At 37.5% G+C, this 17,863-nt stretch overlaps 1 protein-coding gene across 16 annotated transcripts in view; it reads left to right on the top strand.

Moving 5' to 3' along the window:
• The window catches only part of MCTP1 (multiple C2 and transmembrane domain containing 1), a gene marked incomplete at both ends in the record, with an annotated part of 537,186 nt that overhangs the window by 218,275 nt on the left and 301,048 nt on the right, over positions 1 to 17,863 (top strand). For all 16 annotated transcript variants that reach the window (XM_082650521.1, XM_082650520.1, XM_082650519.1 and 13 more), the window contains one exon: positions 10,947 to 11,061. In XM_082650521.1, the coding sequence (XP_082506647.1) occupies positions 10,947 to 11,061 (115 nt within the window). The remainder of the gene's footprint in view (positions 1 to 10,946; positions 11,062 to 17,863) is intronic.

Raw genomic sequence — 17,863 nt, 5'->3', positions numbered from 1 at the left:
CAGATATTTTATAGATGTCCTTCAATTTGAGTTTTTCTGATGTTTTTTCATGGCTAGACAGAGGTTATGTGTTTTGGAAGGAAGGCCACAGAGGTAAAGTACCATTCTCATCACAAAGCAAATCAAGGGAGCACACTATCAATATGACTTATCAGCACTGATTTTAACCTTGATCACCTGGTTGAGGTAGTGTTGGCCAGGTTTCCCCACACCGTACTCTTCGGAAGGAGGTCACTATGTGTGGCCCACACTTCAGAGTTGGTGACTGACATCCTTGAGGAGCAGTATCTACGTGAATTATTTTAAATTCTTCTGCACCATAGACTTAGCTCTTCCTCCCCATTTATTTATCTATTTATGTATTCAAATCATTTACTTATATCAGTATGGAATCATGGTTATTTATTTTATACCTTGAGTATAATCCAATACTATGTGATTTATTTTGTTGCTTGAAAACTCTTCTTCTGCCAGGGTTTTCAAATACAGTAAATAATTAAATAACATCACAACTTTCACTGAAGGCTACTTTGTGCCAGGCTCCGTGGCAGTTCCATGTTTGTGCTTCGGTTATACCTGTGAGGAATCACTTGATATTTGCACAACTGAGTGTATGAGATCCTGCTTCAGCCACAGCTGTGCACCTGTGGCCATGAGATTGTTTAAAGGAATAAAATATGCATGAGTTTCATATTAAGCTCATATGTCAATGAGAGTAGTACATTGATATGCTTTGCCCAGTGTGAAGGCGTTTATTAAATCAAAGCAATTTATAAAACTCCATTCCGTAGAATCCTTAACACTGTTATCAAAGGGTAGAAGCAGCAGAGAATAGTATTATTTTTATTTTCAAGTCTTGAAATTATTAGAACAATACATACTATACATGTGTAGAAAATTTGAAAACTTCTGAAAAATAAGAGGAAAGAACAACTACCTTTAATCTCATCGTGCATAGAATAACCCCTGTTTACGTGTTGTTATATTTCCTTCCCTTTTTTTCAGTGCATAAGGATATTTAACCTAGTTAATTTCATTCTGTATGCGGTTTTGCATTATACTTTTCACCTCACTGTTTTTTCCTAAGCATTTGCCCATGTGATTAAAAATGGTCCTCCATTTTAAGTGACTCAGTGAACAGAAGAGGTCAGAGCCTGAGAGCAGGCAGGAGGTTATGGCAGTTGAGATGCAGAAGAGAATTATGGGGTAGACTGGAGTGGTAGAAAAAGCTGACCAAAGAAACATGTTCAAAATATAACTGATAGAACTTCACCATTGCACGCTTGGGTCCAGGTACAGTTGGTGCTAAGTTTCTAGCTTAGGTGGATGGGCATTCCATAATGATGCCTCAAACCCACATCCAGAGCAAAGAGGAGAAGCAGCAGGTTGGAGAAAGAGAGAACTTCTCATTTACTGCCATGAAACACCTCTTGTCCTGTTTTTCCATGCTGGCGTTTAAACTTTATGTGCAAAACTGTCTCCATGATGGTCTTTGAAGGAAAAGAATGTGTTCAAACATCTTTCTTTGTTCTCCATAACATTGATTCTGTGCTGGGCAACCAGTAGAGGACTGAAAAGTAGTAACTGAGTGAGTGAATGAGTGAAATGCTGAATGAAGATGAGGTGAGCTTTGGGTGTTTGGGGTACTCTGGGGGGGGGTGGAGATTAATTACTAAAATTTGCTAATTTCTTTTTCATGGTTTTCATGGTTTTCCTCCCAAGAAAACCAAGTGTTAGAATAAAAGGAGTAGTATAGGTCATGTTATCTATGGCTGTTTCATGTTCTTTTTAAAGATACCTGTATAATTTTACTGGAAGGAGTGATAGGACATTCACACAAACTTGATATCTGATAGAAACACTAAAATCTTACTTCGATTCTTTGGTTTTTCCTGGCTTTCCTTTGAAATAAATAATAGAGTTGTGAAAAAGAAACCCAAATGACAAGTACTTGTATTCACAGAAAAAAGTAAAGATTATAGAATTATTCCAAAAAAAGTAGATATATGCATTTAAGTCTAATAAGAAGGTTTCTTTGTTCATCACAAAAGCTGGTGAGGCTTTGGATCTGTGTGAATGCGTAAAAACACTAGAAGTATTTTTCAGCAATATCCCAAATGTTTAGCATCAATCTAACATCTGTTACACAAGATTCTCTCTCTGAGATTGTTGGAATCTCAAAAATTCAAATCCTCTAAGAGCAAATGTCTTCCTCTGCATATGCCCCAATTTTGGAAATAATAGAGCTAGCTTAATCTGTTTAAACATTTATTGGTAGAAGTATTCATGGCAAGGAGGATAACATCAATAAACAAGTTAGTATATTATGCCTTTTTCTGACAAGTCTTTTCTTCTCGAGGTTGGGTTCTTTGCAGGTAGCTCTGCATTTTTTAATGCAGTTTGGTTTTCTTTGGGGAAGAAAGAGCATGCTGGGGAACTCACCAAAAGACAAAAGGTCAGAAGAGTTAATACAAATAAAATCTGTCATGCTCTCAGGTCTCACAAATATTATTCTGGTGAAATGGTAAAGATAATAATCACTAAGTAATATAATAGTACTGAAAATGGAAGAGTCAACCCAAGCATGATCTACTTCCTAATCTCTAATTAACCATTAATAAACACTAGCAGTAGTAATATATACATAATATATATTATTATTTGAAAAAATCAGGAAGAAGCTACTTTGCATTTGTAAATCACTGGACTCTTTACAAAGCACTTTAAATTACATGATTTCTTTTAATTTTCACAAGTGTCTTTTTTTTTTTAAGAAGAAAATTAGGCTCATAGGCTCAGAGCAACTTAATATAACTAGGTCTTGTATACAGATCTTTGTGTTTTGACTCCTGTAATCTTTCCTCTATTTCATAATAGCTCTTCTCATCACCCACCCCCAAATAACTACTTATATTTAAATAATTTCTTACATTTACAAAGCATTTTTACATATTTCATCTCATAATCAAAACAGTCCTTTGTAAGGTATTTTATTACATTTTAAGAATGAGAAGAGAAAAGTGCAGAGGGGATAAGTATTTTTGGCTGAAATTAAATAGTTGATATCAAGCCTGCCCTTTCATCATCAGAATTTGCTTCTTGTAACACAAGGCTTGGTTATAGCGTCTAATTACAAAAGGGCGTGGTCCATGTACAAAAGGGTTGGGAAAAGAGAATTTTTTATTTGCTTTCCTTTGGTTCAGGTTATTTTATACACCGTATGTGTAGGTGGGAAGGCTCTCAGTGATAATAAAGTTATGCTGCAGAGAAGCAGTTTAGCGGACAAGCCCAGGGTGAGTAATCAGTGTTGTGGGAATCCCAGAAAAGATATTTGGGGAGTACTGAATTTTATACTTTTTCAGCAGCAGTTAAACTTTGCCATTTAGTAGGCCCTGAGAATTTATAGATCCATTTTGTTTGGTTTGGGCTATTGCAAAATCAAAGTCCCAGAATTAAACCCAGGGTTGCAGTTCAGTTCAAAAACAAACTGTAGTAAAGCTTTGATATGACCAGAGGATCAGCCTTTTCTGCTTAGTTTATCTTTCTGGTTGCCTGAACGCTAACATATTAAGTACATGCATAACACTAACATATAACCACGTATAGCAGTTTACCTGGGACAGTTTTGTTTATGCCTCTTTACACCGTATAATTGTCAATAGCACTCCCTTTCAGTCTCTAAAGTATCCCAGTTGGAATGCTAAATTATATGGTTACCTTAACCTAAGCCTTTTCCCCAGTTCTTATTGAAACTAGTCATAAAAATACAAAGTTTTCCTCACTTAGTAACTGAGGAGCGATGGCCTGCAGTTGGACCTCTGTCTGGGTCCCCTGCACTGCAGGGGCATCTGTGTGTGAACATCCATGATCACTGCACATTACTGGGGAGGAAGTAGTTGAAGGCATGGGACAATTTCTGTCTGTCTGCATCCTTTCTCTGCAGCTCACTTTCTCCAGTAGCACGGTTCTCTGGCAGTTCATGGACATCCGGTGTCACCTGGCTGCTTTCTTGTTTCTGTGCTTCTTTTGCTCATTCTTGTTGCTCTTTTTTGTCACTCTATTCTGTTGTCAGAGCCAAGGACTCACTTCAACTGTCTTTCACCAAAGGAGGTGAGAAGGTGATGGGGGGTCAGATAGAGCTCCAAGAGCACAGAGCCCAGAGCAGCCTGCCCTCTGTTCCCAGCTGCTCCAGGCCTTCAGCAGTGGGAGTTCACAGATCTTTACCCTCCTGCCCAGCTGTTTATCATACTCCCCTTTGGTCAGTTGATCTGTCTATATGTCCTACTACAAAGTTCTACTCTACCCTCTACTATATATATATATATATATACATACATACATACATACACACCCCATACTTAATTATAATTATAGCAGCTGTTTTCTGATTCGGGGTTATCTGTGGGCCATTATGGCCTCTCCAGTCTGTCTATTATTACCATTTGGCCTTAGCAGGCACTTTCAACTTCTTCTTCTCTCTGAACTTGGTCCAAACAACCTTTGCCTAATAACAGTTTTGCTGACTAACAGCTTATCACTGACCAGCCTATTCATCATCTGCCTCTAGTTCAGGTACCCAGCTCTGGAATAATCAGCTGTGAACAAGGGGCAAGGAAGTTAAGTTTACATAGACTCAAGCATAAGCAGTCCTTTCAGATGGGGCTGTGGATTAGACAGGCACTATGACCAGCATATCTAGTGGGGGGCCCATTGGTCACCATAGATTTTCCTATTTTGTGTGGTTTTAATTTTTGAAGTCATTTACTCAGTTGACCTCTAACTAATTATAATGTTCCCTTGACAAGTGAATCCTTGAGCTTCATTGAACTTCGAATATCCCAGTGACTTTTGAGTTCTGTTTTTTGAAAGTTGAGTTTTAAAAACGTTTTATTTCCACTTGATGGCAGTTTCACTGTGCAAATATTTCTAACGTCATAGAAACTAGGAGAGATGACTAAGTAGCGTTGAACAAAATTCATCACAGCAGAGCTGCAAAGAAATAAAGGCTTTATTTGGGATCTTAGAATTGTAATTTGGGAGACACAGATTCGAGTAGGAGTCAAAAACGTGTTCCAAGGAGGAGAGAAAAGGCAGGGTTTTATAAAGGCAAACTTTAGGTTTGCAAAAATTGCAAAGGTTGCAAAAGTTGTTTCAAAAGCATAATGATTGGTTGCTGGCAGACTAAAGCTATTCTTATGTATACATATTTGGTTGCTAAAGGCTATCACTAGAGAAAGGTGGAAGTCTGGTACTGTGACAAGTTGCAGGTTTTCTTGCAGTGTCCTTAGAATATTTGTGGTTTGGCCCAGTTCAAAAGTTTATGGTTCTACCCAGTGAGGACGTGCACGACCCTGCTTCCTTGATGGCCTCGAGGCTCCATTTTAAATAGCTCTCTTAGCAATACCGACTCCATTTTTTTTTTTTTTTTTTTTTTGCGGTACTCGGGCCTCTCACTGTTGTGGCCTCTCCCATTGCAGAGCACAGGCTCCGGACGCACAGGCTCAGTGGCCACGACTCACGAGCCCAGCTGCTCCGCAGCATGTGGGATCTTCCCGGACCGGGGCATGAACCTGTGTCCCTTGCATCGGCAGGCGGACCCTCAACCACTGCGCCACCAGGGAAGCCCTCTCTACTTTATATTCTTGATGCCCGTATAGAAGATTAGTTGACTGTATATCTGTGGGTTTATTTCGGGGCTTTTTATTCTGTTCCATTGATCTATCTGTCTCTTTTTATACCAGTATCATACTGCTTCAATCACTATAGCTTTGTAGTATAGTTTGAAATCAGAACGTGTGATGCCTCCAGCTCTGTTTTTCTTAAGACTGCTTTGGCTATTCAGGATCTTTTGTGGTTCTATGTGATTCGACAATCCCACTCCTAGGTACTTATACAAAGGAATTTAAATCAGGATCTCAAAGAGATACCTGCACTCCCACGTTTATTGCAGTATTATTCACAATATCCAAGATATGAAAACAACCTATGTGTCCACTGACGGATGAATGGATAAAGAATATTTGATATATACATACAATGGAATATTATTCAACCTTAAGAGAGAAGGAAAATCTGCCATTTGCAACAACATGAATGGACCTGGAGACCATTATGCCAAGTGAAATAAGCCAGTCACAGAAAGACAAATGCTGTATGATTTCACTTACATATAGAATCTAAAATAGTAAAACTCATAGAAGCAGGGAGTAGCATGGTGGTTTCCAGGGGCTGTGAGGAGAGGAGAAAATGGAAAGGTAATGGTCAAAGTGTACAAAATTTCAGTTACGCAGGATGAATAAGTTCTGAGATCCACTATATAGCATAGTGCCTATAGCTAAAAATACTGTATTGCATACTTAAAATTTTCTAAGAGGGTAGATCTCATGTTAAGTATTCTCACCACATGCGCGTGCGTGCGCGCACACACACACACACACACACAAATGATAATAATATAAAGGGCGTGGGAAGAAACTTTGGAAGCGGTTGGATGCATTTGTGACCTTGATGGTGGTGATGGTTTCAGAGGTGTATACTTATTCCCAAACTCATGGAGTTGTATAAGTTACATACGTACAGCTTTTTATATATCAATCATACCTCAGTAAAGTGGTTAAAAAAATAGCAGCACCCATCTAAATGTGGGACATGGCAGTTTAGCGAGGGGAAGAGTATTCAAATTTCCTATAATAGTCACTAAATAAATGTTAAATCTGAGAAAACATAAAAAATATTTTAAATGACAAAGTCTGTTTTAGAGCTGTGTGAGTGCCTGGTACTTCAGACACATCTTTCCTAATACATCCTTACATTTGAGAACTTAATAAACATTTGAAAAAGAGACTTTATACCCATAAAAATTATAGTTCTAGTATCCCTCCATAATCCAGTTTTCTTCTTGGAAACATTTCACTGAGCCTGAGGGGAGATGTATCTCTAGATCTGTTTAAGTTCTTGACTTTCTTTTTTGCTGGAGTTGGGGGTATCCTTGGAGGTTGACACAGGGGTGGCCTGGAACTTGCTCCTCCTGTCTTTTCTGCTCTCTGCTGCTGACAATACCAATCTCCCAGGAGCTCAGCTCAAACTTCTGTGTGACTCATCCATCCCTTTCCCATATCCCCTACATCTTGACAGTTGACAATTCAGTTGATTGACTCTCCTCAATGTCTCAAATTCATCTTTTATTTCCATTTCCACTGACCAGATCAGGCCCTTGTGACTTAAACTGGACTGTCGTAAAATCTTTTAAATAATTCCTGTATCCACAGGATTTCTCTACTCTCATCCATCCTACAGAGATAAAAGGCTGAATTTCCTCCTTTCTGAAATCTAATCACTTAGTCCAGAACAGGAAACATGAAAGGTAGGGGATAAATGTTTGTTAAATGAGTCCTGGCCATACTGCTTCTCTCTTCAAGAGCCCGTGATGGTTTCCTGTTGCCCACAGGTTGAAACTCTTCTCAGGCTGGCATGACTGAATATCAGTCTTCCTTTCCACCTTATTTCTCACACAATCCAATGACACACCCTCTTGTGACTACTCACCGTTGGGCTTGTGTTGATTTTCTCCTCCTCCCTTCTTCCAAATCTTTACTTGTCAAAGTCCTACTCCTGTTTTCAGACTTCTCTATTGTCATCTCTGTGAAGCCACCTCTAATTCTTTTCCCACAATAATTGGTCTTCTTTCATGAATGACTTAATAACTCCATTATATCACACACAGTCTGTCTTTAAGGATAGCTCTCGAGTGGACAGGGTTTCATTTTAAGTGCAATTTTGATCAATTGTTAATGTCAGCCTAAAGCACTGTATTGAGAACGGGTTTTTTTTTGATAGAAGGTGCCAAAACAGATTAGATGCCATACACGGGCACAGGAGAGGAGAGAGAAAAAAGTGCCCATGGAGTAGCCAACTTTGTTATAGATCCCCATGTGTGTGTCTACTCAGCTAGACACACATGCCCGCAAAGACATTGTCTATCCTCATAGTCTCCATCACATTTCGTGTTCAGTTGGATGCTTAAACACCCTATTCCCTGTTGTTAAAAGTTTATAATCTAAACTGGAAAATATGACATTTTGAGATATAATGTGATAATGGACAAGAAATATATAAAGTGCTAATTAAATGGTCCTTGAAGGCTGGATAGGAATACATAGAGAACAAGATGGGGAAGGTGCTGTACATCCAAAAGAAATGAAATCAGTTTCTTGGAGATATATCTGCACTCCCACATTTATTACAGCATTATTCACAATAGCCAAGATATGGAAATAACCTAAATGCCTGTCATAGAGGAATGGATAAAGAAAATGTGATCTATAAATACACACACACACACACACACACACACACACACACACACACACATACACAAAATGGAATATTATTCAGGCTTTAAAAAGCCAATAAATGTAAGTCCAGTGAAGTCATCTCTTAACTAGGTGTTGAATTCTCAAACAGCAAAAGTGGAAAATCTGGTATAATTAAAATTACCTTTGGAAATTCCTTAATTTGCTCATGTAGTATACATTTTAAAATGTTAAACCAGGTGCTCTGTAAATTATTCGCTCTAAACTTCAAGAAGCACTGAATAGAGCAGTGAAAGCTACAAAAAATAAAGATATCTGAGCATTCAAACTTTTCTGCCTTTAAGGTACCTGCCAAAACACTAGAAGAGGATGCAAGGTCAGCAGAAAATTTCTACTTTCCTATAGATTTTATTCAATTTTTTAGAAAGTAATAAATCTACATTTAATATTTGTTAGTGGATTTGTTTATTTTGAAACTATATATATATATATATATATATATATATATATATATATATAAAATAGAGCCTCAAGAAAGTCTTAGAACATACTAGGAGCTTAACAAATGTTTGCTGGATTTTAATTTAAATCTTGCTTATTAGTTAAACCCAAATACAAACTGTCCTTTGAAAAGGCATTCAGAAGACATCGGTTGGCTTCCTCTTTCCAAGTGGGAATCATCTGTGTGGTCCAGTGAAGAGCTATCACTCTCTTACCATCTATGCTAGTTTCAAGACACCTTACCATAGTGCTGGAAATGTGTTTTGAAGAAAGATAATGATTTTGCCCACGAAACTTGAAAATTAGTAACATCCTGTGCTGACTAGGATATGGGAAATAGACACTTGCGCACTTTCAGTAGGAGTGTGAACTACTTAAACCTTTTTGGAAAAATTCATCCTGTAAGAGAAATAAAAGCACAAGTTCTTTTGCAGTGGCAAATACTGAAGCCAACTCATATGTTCATCATTAGGAAGATAATTGAAGAAATTATGGAAGTCCCAACACTGTGGAAAATCATGTACCTCAAAAAAAAAAATAGATCTATGTGTATTGATTAGAAAAGTGCCCATGATATTTTTCTTAAGTTAAATAAATTGTGAAATAATAAGGGAAATGTAATACTTTGCTCAAACAAAAACTGGAAACCCAACCACAGGAAAATTAACCTGTATGTATGTGTATTTGTATAAGACGTTCAAAATGTAGAAGGATATACCCTAAATTGTCAAAATTGGTAATCCCAAGGAGGTGGGGCAGTTGGATGTCTGAGGAAAGTGAAAGAAAATCATTTTACCTTTTACTCCTCTGTTGTTTGAAGGCCTGACCCAAATTCTTGGTTAACGGAATTAAAAGAAAAGAAAGAAAAAAGGAATTAAAAGAAAAAGACAACCAGGAGATGTAATGTGGAAATGAAGTGGATGGGATCTGGCAACTGTTTGGATGTGGGAAGAGGGAAATGCTTGTAGATTTCTAGCCTGAGTGGCTGGGGGAATGGTGCTATCATTCATAGAAACAGGGATATCATGAAAAAAAAAGTGAATTCTTTTTTATTGCTACCAGAGGAGAAATGATAAGTTTAGGTTATCAGTCAGAGTTGTGCTGCTTCTTATTTTAAATCATAATTGCTCCCATAGGAAATCTCCTCATCTTGGTCTTGAAACATTAAAAAAACTGCTTTCTAGCTGTATTTCATGTAAACTATAGAATTAAAGAGCTGGAATGGTATCTACTATTTTACCTTATCCATGCATATTATTCCAAAACAAAAGTATATTTCTTTTTGAATTGGAAAAAAACTATAAGCATTTAAAATCACCTCAAACGTGTAAAGAAAAGTAAGTTTTCCTGCTGTATTCAACGTGGCAGAAAGTATAATATGACCTGTAAAATTTTCACTCTATGTTTCTCTTATGTTGTTTTAATAATAGTTATTCCTCTTGCTAGTGCATTTATAACTCAATGTCTAGTATATTGTCGCTAAAGATATTCTATAGAGGTAGGCTTGCAAAGATTTTTAGTTCTAGAAATAGCTTGTGCACCTTTAGTCCATAGAAAGCAGCATTAGGAATTTAGCGCTACTGAGAATTTATTTCTTGCAAGTACTGTCAAAATGCTGGTTGAACTTATTTCTGTATAATTGCATCATATTTTATGTAGGGACTAAAATAGACATGTATAATCCATCAGTATGAGCCCCTTTGCATGAATAAATGAATCAACAAAGTCACCTAAATAAATCATTTTACTTTTCAACTCAGTTACCCATACCTTTATTCTCCATTCATCACTGATTGTGTTTTTACTTCAGACACTATTTCTTTGTTAGTCTTTCTTCGTTGAATTATGTGGGACTTTCCATGGGAAATGTTTTTCGTATTTTATGTGTTATTCTAATCTGAGTTAAAACATGAACTCCTGTAACTACTGTGTCTTCATTTTGAGTCTAAATAATTTCATGAATTTCAAAACCTTCAGAGAACTGTGTGATTATGATGCTGTGTGAAATCATAAGATGATTTATTATATTGACTAATTCTTGGAGTTTGCATTTAGCTACACGTGGTCCCCCATTGGAGGAAATAAAATAGAGATAATAAATTTAATATTTTGTATATTTTTCTTGGTTTTCAGAAAATAAATACTGCTGGAACCAGTAATACAGATGTCCCCTTGGCTGTTCCCGGAATGTACCAATTGGACATTACATTAAGAAGGGGTCAGAGTTTAGCTGCCCGAGATCGAGGAGGTAAGAACATAAGAAAAATGTCACCTGGAAGCTTATTCTCTGTGTTTTTGACAAACTTTGTTTTCCTTGTGGTTTCTTAAGTTAAAAAAAAGTCAACTATAATATCAGTTTTAGAAGTTTCGGTTCAATGATGTGGCTCGAAATATCGTCTGACTCCCGTGACCGTAGAGGAAGAGGTTATGATGCAAGTTTGAAAACTCTGAATTGTCCCAACCCAGACAGCAAGGTCCCTACCAAACTTCTGACAAACTAGACTCTACATTATATATAATTAGTGGCATAATCAGTTAAGTAGATGAAGCACATTTTTGAAGCCATATCAGAATTCATCTTTTCACAGACCTGAAATACTTTTTGCTGCATAGATTTGCTCCATTGAATCCCCTGAAACTGCAGAATCTTGGACTAACATCTCACCAAAACTTTGGAGATTCCCAGCAAGTGATTTTCTGAGGCTTGGTTGGACCTGGCAGTAATCTCATGGTGGATTAAACAGGTCTCTGTAGTCCATGATGAAGGAAAAGACAAGGCAAATACTCTTTAGTTCCTGGATTCCATATCACAAGGCAATCTCCTGATGAACTTACCTGGGGTACGTTAATTATTCCTTGAACCCTGGTTAGGGGCAGGACAAAAGATAGACCCTAACCAGACCGTATAGCATCTTTTGCACGTTTTGAGATAACACTGCTTCGGGATGTGGAGATCTGAGGGCCTACATTCCTAAAGGAAGCTGAATTTGGGTGTAATTCCTCCCACTAAGAAGGAGGAGAGCCCCTGAGCTTCTAACTCATTGTCAGACGACCTGCAGAGTCCTCCTGGAATCACAGGAGCTTGTTTTTCTCCTCCCACTTTTTTTGACTTCCATACTTAGGCAGGGAAAGGAACCAAATAAGACCATAATTTGTAATTTTTATCTCCTGTCTCTACAAAAATAAACTAGAGAAAATGAGTAACATAACAGTGGGTTTTGTAAGATTAGAGATGATACAAATAATAGATTTAATGTTTAAGTACAAACTAGTAAATATCAGAATATTCTTAATGAATGAAGGTATGATTAGAAATGTTAGAATTTAAACACAGGGGGAATTTTCAAAATTCACCATCGGTTTTAGTAGCTGAGGACAAATGTTTATGGAATTGAACTGCTGGTCTCAAAAGAAGTTACAGGGGCTTCCCTGGTGGCACAGTGGTTGAGAGTCCGCCTGCCGATGCAGGGGACACGGGTTCGTGCCCCGGTCCGGGAGGATCCCGCGTGCCGCGGAGCGGCTGGGCCCGTGAGCCATGGCCGCTGAGCCTGCGCGTCCGGAGCCTGTGCTCCGCAACGGGAGAGCCCACAGCGGTGAGAGGCCCGCGTACCGCAGAAAAAAAAAAAAAAAAAAAAAGAAGTTACAATTAGCTTGGAGGACAAAAATAATACTATTACCATAGTATTATTTCACTGTATTTATAAAACATTTTTTAGTCTTCAGAGCAATCTTAATTACATTACATTACAACATTTGATCTAAAACAGAATTGAACCAGGCATCAGGAGATCAAAATTTTAGTCCTAGATATGTCCTCCCAACAATATTAAATACATATGCACACAATTATTTATTGCAGAATTTTTTGTCATTATAAAATGCCCATAAATAGAAGAGGTGGTTAAATAAGCCATGGTACACCCACATGATGAAATAATATGCAACTGTAAAATAAATAAGGAAAATCTTTAGGAATTGATATGGAAAGTGTTACAGGACATATTATTAAGTGAAAAAGCAAAGTGCAAAGGGTATCAACATTATGAAATGTTTTAGGTAAGAAAGGAGGGAGTATAAGGGATTATGCGTTATCTGTTCATTTCTACAAAAAGGAATATCAGAAGTAAAATCCAGAAATGAATGAGATCGATAACATAACACAATATCGGTAAGAACAGGTGTCCAGAATGTGGGATAGGAATGGGGTAAAAAAGGTAAGGAGGAAGTCCTATATGCATTGTTTACAAGAATGTCAACAATATACTTGTCACTATACAAGTAAACTTTCTTGTATAGTTCTAACTCTTTAACCATGGCAATGTTACAGAAAGAATTGAATGAGTGAATGGAAGGATGGATATATAGATAGATAGATAGGTTCCTGCATCCTGTTGATATCTATAATCACACCTCAGGGGAATGGGAATAAAACAACTAATCTAAGTGATTAAGTAAAACCATATTTGGGTTATACACTATAAGACTCAAGACAAAAAGAACGATATATAAATAATGTACTTCAGAGAATGATTTTCAATTCTTAAAGTACTTACTGCATATGCTAGGAATGAGCAACTAAGTAAGTATATTGTAGATAGGAAGAGTCAGATTTCTTACTGCTGGAGAAAGAGGCCAAAGACATGGAATGGGGGAAAGCTAGAATGCACCTTGTGGTGTTAGAAAGGTATCGGTATGAACTGATGGTTTCTAATATATATACAGATAGATAGCAATTAAGATGGATAGAGGTGTGTGTGTGATCTCTCTGCTGAGAGGGCCTAGAAGTCATCACAAAGGTGTAATGACAAAGTAGAAATCCACATACTTTTGGCCCAGATCTTGGTTTCTAAATACAATTCCTCCAGTGAAAGTAAGCAGGGCTCCTGGAGAAATGGTTGACTGCAGATCTGGGGCAGGGACAGGACAAGATAAGCCTGGAACATTTTGCAGTGCCAGAAAATAAGGAAGTACTGAAAAATTGATGTCAGAATGTCAAAATGAAATAGGAGCCAACTTAAAGGAGCTCCTAATGATCAAAACTGGGACGATTTCAGCAACAAAATAAATAATGGTAATAATGGATTATACCCCATAGAATAATATAAATATCTATGATTTCATACTGGTAAATACATAATTAAATAAATAAATAGGTGTGAGATAAGGTAAAGCTTTTCCTTGTGGTAGAATTCTAATGAACAAATATAGACAGGAAAATAGAAATCACCTTACAACACCATAATAATTATTACAGGGCTTCCCTGGTGGCGCAGTGGTTGAGAGTCTGGCTGCCGATGCAGGGGACACGGGTTTGTGCCCCGGTCCAGGAGGATCCCACATGCCGCAGAGCGGCTGGGCCCGTGAGCCGTGGCCGCTGAGCCTATGCGTCCGGAGCCTGTGCTCTGCAATGCGAGAGGCCACAACATGTGAGAGGCCCACATACCGCAACAACAAAAAAATTATTACAGGCAAAAATCATCAATTGAGGCTAAAACTATATGTGCAAAATTATGAGGTGAAACAGGATATTTGCATCATTTCAAAGTATTTCCCCACAAGATACATATAAATTACAAAGGGGAAAAAAAGTAACTTTACAGTAGAGAAACTTGGAAGACATCCTTTTAACCAAGGGCAAAGTTAACATCAGCAGTAATGAAACAGACAGGTGTGATGACCCTGCTGATATGATGCGCTGAGAAAGGGACATCCTGTGTGGCATTCTTGTCAACAATGCATAAAGTCAATGTCATCATGAGAAAACATCAGGCAAACTCTGGCAACATATGATGCCAGTTACCTGAGCTAAGTAGCATCTGCCCTCTAGGCAGTGCATGCACAGTCTTGTTCCACCATTCCGTGTCTCCACAGTTGTGAGTCTGGATGGCATTGTGTATGCACCACTGTCTTTCTTGTAGTAGCAATTTATTCTCTCCAGATGCCTCTGCCCAAAATAGGAATTTTTTAAACATAAAATGAGAGGGCCGTGTTCTTAAGAAATATGGGAGAGAAAATATTACTTTGTAGAAGTGAAGAATATCCCAAAGTGTTTAAAATGCAAACTGTAATCCAGCTTCCCTATCTGACTCACATGCCTGCATTTATGAAGTTTTTAGTTGGTAGATATGAGAGGAGATATATAAACAGAGGAAACAACCTGAGTTAAGTTTGGGATTGATTAAAATTTATCATAACCTGAGTTAAGTTGGGGATTGATTAAAATTTATCATAGACCCACCTGTAAATAACAGTTGGTGTTAAGCATATGATTGGATAGATAGCATTGGGTCCCTTCAGATTTGTGAATTTTATATATCTACAGATATAGATGTAGATATATAGATATATAATTTTGAGGGCCTGAATGGGGATTATGGTTGTGGAACTGGAGAAGGAAACGAAAATGGGAGGGATGGTTTGGAGAATGTCCAGTAGCATCTGAGATCAACTGGGTGAGGGGGGTTCAAAAACCTATTGAGATTTTAAGGCTGCTGATGACTAGGAGCCGTGTGGACTTTGGAAAAAAGTGCATGTAAGCAAAAATATTTGTGTAACTATTAGAATTAGCAGAAATTACACTCTCTTGTCATTTATTACATTGATACCCTCACCTACTGCCTAGCAAAACCAAAATGCCTATGCCTTCCATGTCCTATCTCACCCTTGCACAAAATAATGGAAGGGAAAACTCATTTCCCCATCGCCAGAAGGTTGTTTGAACTTTGCATCTTCAGAATCTTTATATGTAATAGGCACTGAGGTGGGCTCAACAGGCAAAACTGGCCGTCATTCTTCCACTTTTATAACCTGTTTTACAGAACAACCAGGTAGCTTTTTGGAATGCTACTGCCTTTTTCAAAGTTTTATTATACCTGCTTTAAGCAGCCTGATGGACTAGAAAGTACATGACCTTCTAGGGAATCTGACCACATAATTTCAAAGCCAATCTCAACATTTTATTAGCTGTGTGACTTTGAGTGAACTGTGCAGTCTCTCTGCTGCAATTGTAGGGTTCCAGATTTAGCAAATAAAAAATGCACAATGCCTAGTTAAATTTGAATTTCAGATAACCCATTATCTTTTAATATAAATATATCTCATGAATCTAATCCACAGTATAATGAATATAGATAATAATATTATACTATAATTATGTAATGTGGTAAATATCACTACATTGGCAAACATATTACAGTATATAAGTACATCAAAGTAACATGCTGTACACCTTAAACTTACACAATGTTACATGTCAAATTTATTCAATAAAAAATAAATAATATAGATACATACGTATCTCTCATGTGCTATTTGGAGTACTCCTATACTAAAAAATTATTTGTTGTTTATCTGAAGTTCCAATTTAACTGAGTTCCTTGTTTTATCTGGCAGCCCTTTGACAACTGTCATATGTAGTTCTCTTTTAAACTGCCATTTTTATTTTAATTGGGTTGGGCTTTTCAGGACTATATTATCATCTGTCACGTTTCGAAAGTCATGTCTTGACAAGATTATTTGTATTGTTAGAAAAAAAGAGCAATCCGTGTAGATATGTCTGGTGATAGCAATTCCCTACAACTTAATTCCTTGAAATTTGTATCGTGGAGAGTGTATTAATTTCCTAGGGTTGCCTTAACATATGACCACAAACCTGGAGGCTTAAAACAACAGAAATTTATTCTCTCAGTTCTGGAGTCCAAGAGTCAGAAAAGTCAAGTTGTGGTAGGCAACACTCCTTCCAAAATCTCTTGGGAGGAATTCTTCCTCACCTCTTCTGGCTTCTGGTGACTCCAGGCATTCCTTGGCTTGCGGCAGCATCACTCCAATCTTTGCTTCCATCTTCCCCCTCTGTGTCTCCAAGCCTCAAATCTCCTTCTTCTTTCTCTCATAAGGACAGTAGTCATTGGTTTTAGGGCCTGCCTTAAATCCAGTATGTTCTCATCTCAAGATTCTTAAATTAATTTTATCTGCAAAAAGACTATTTCTAAATAAGGTTACATTCACAGGTACCAGGGGTTAGGACTTGTAATGTATATATACATTATATATAATGTATATATATGTATATTATATATATTATATAATGTATATCTACTATACATCATATATACTTATATGCTTCTACAGAACATATACGTTCTGTTGTGTTTTTCCTGTCCTATTTTCATAGATGAAAAAAAAAAAATCACTCATTGACACCCAAAGATTTCCTTGCTTCATGTTAATATAACTAGAGCCATACAATTACTAAATCTTAAGAATGAACTTCTATCTTGAGATTTTGTAAATGACTCCAAGACCACACATTTTTCCTAGGAAGCTTTTTATACTAGTCTTAACGCTTCCTTTATTTTGAGGCAGAAGCAAAGGGTCTGGTGGCCCTTCTCCAAAGAGGCGCCATCCTTTACCAAATGTAACTGAAGTCCTTAAGACACAGAGCAAGTACTATGCAAAGTTTCTGAAGAAACTCTGAAGGTGATGTTTCCACATATGAAATGCAGTCATACCACACATACCAAAGTTAGGTTCACTTTTAAACATGCTATCTCTTCTGCTATTATGGTTACAAATTTGCTTTGCTTAATGATATTTAGGTTGGAAGAGGGACCAATTTTTATTTAACTTTTACAAAAAAAATACATTGCCATGAAAAGTAAAAAGGCCCAGGAAAGGCACTGTGTATAATACCTGACACTGTTCTCAGGAGTTGATAGACAAGGCCAATCAATATGTGTCATATTTTCTTCAGAATCTGCATCGACTTTGACAATGGTGGGTTTTTTTTTAAATATGATTTGATTATTTATAGATGAATTTGATTTAAAATAAGTATAATTTAATTCAGCCTCTATTAATAAAGGATGATTTTAAGCTTAACTCATTTTAAAAGTGCATCTCTGGGCTTCCCTGGTGGCGCAGTGGTTGAGAGTCCGCCTGCTGATGCAGGTGACACGGGTTCGTGCCCCGGTCCGGGAAGATCCCACATGCCGTGGAGCGGCTGGGCCCGTGATCCATGGCCGCTGAGCCTGCGGGTCCGGAGCCTGTGCTCC

The sequence above is a fragment of the Grampus griseus genome (genome assembly GCF_964374135.1).
Source record: "Grampus griseus genome assembly, chromosome: 3".
NCBI classification, from domain to species: domain Eukaryota; kingdom Metazoa; phylum Chordata; class Mammalia; order Artiodactyla; family Delphinidae; genus Grampus; species Grampus griseus.
Note: the sequence above shows the minus strand (reverse complement) of the source record. Positions and strands in the feature narration are given on the sequence as shown.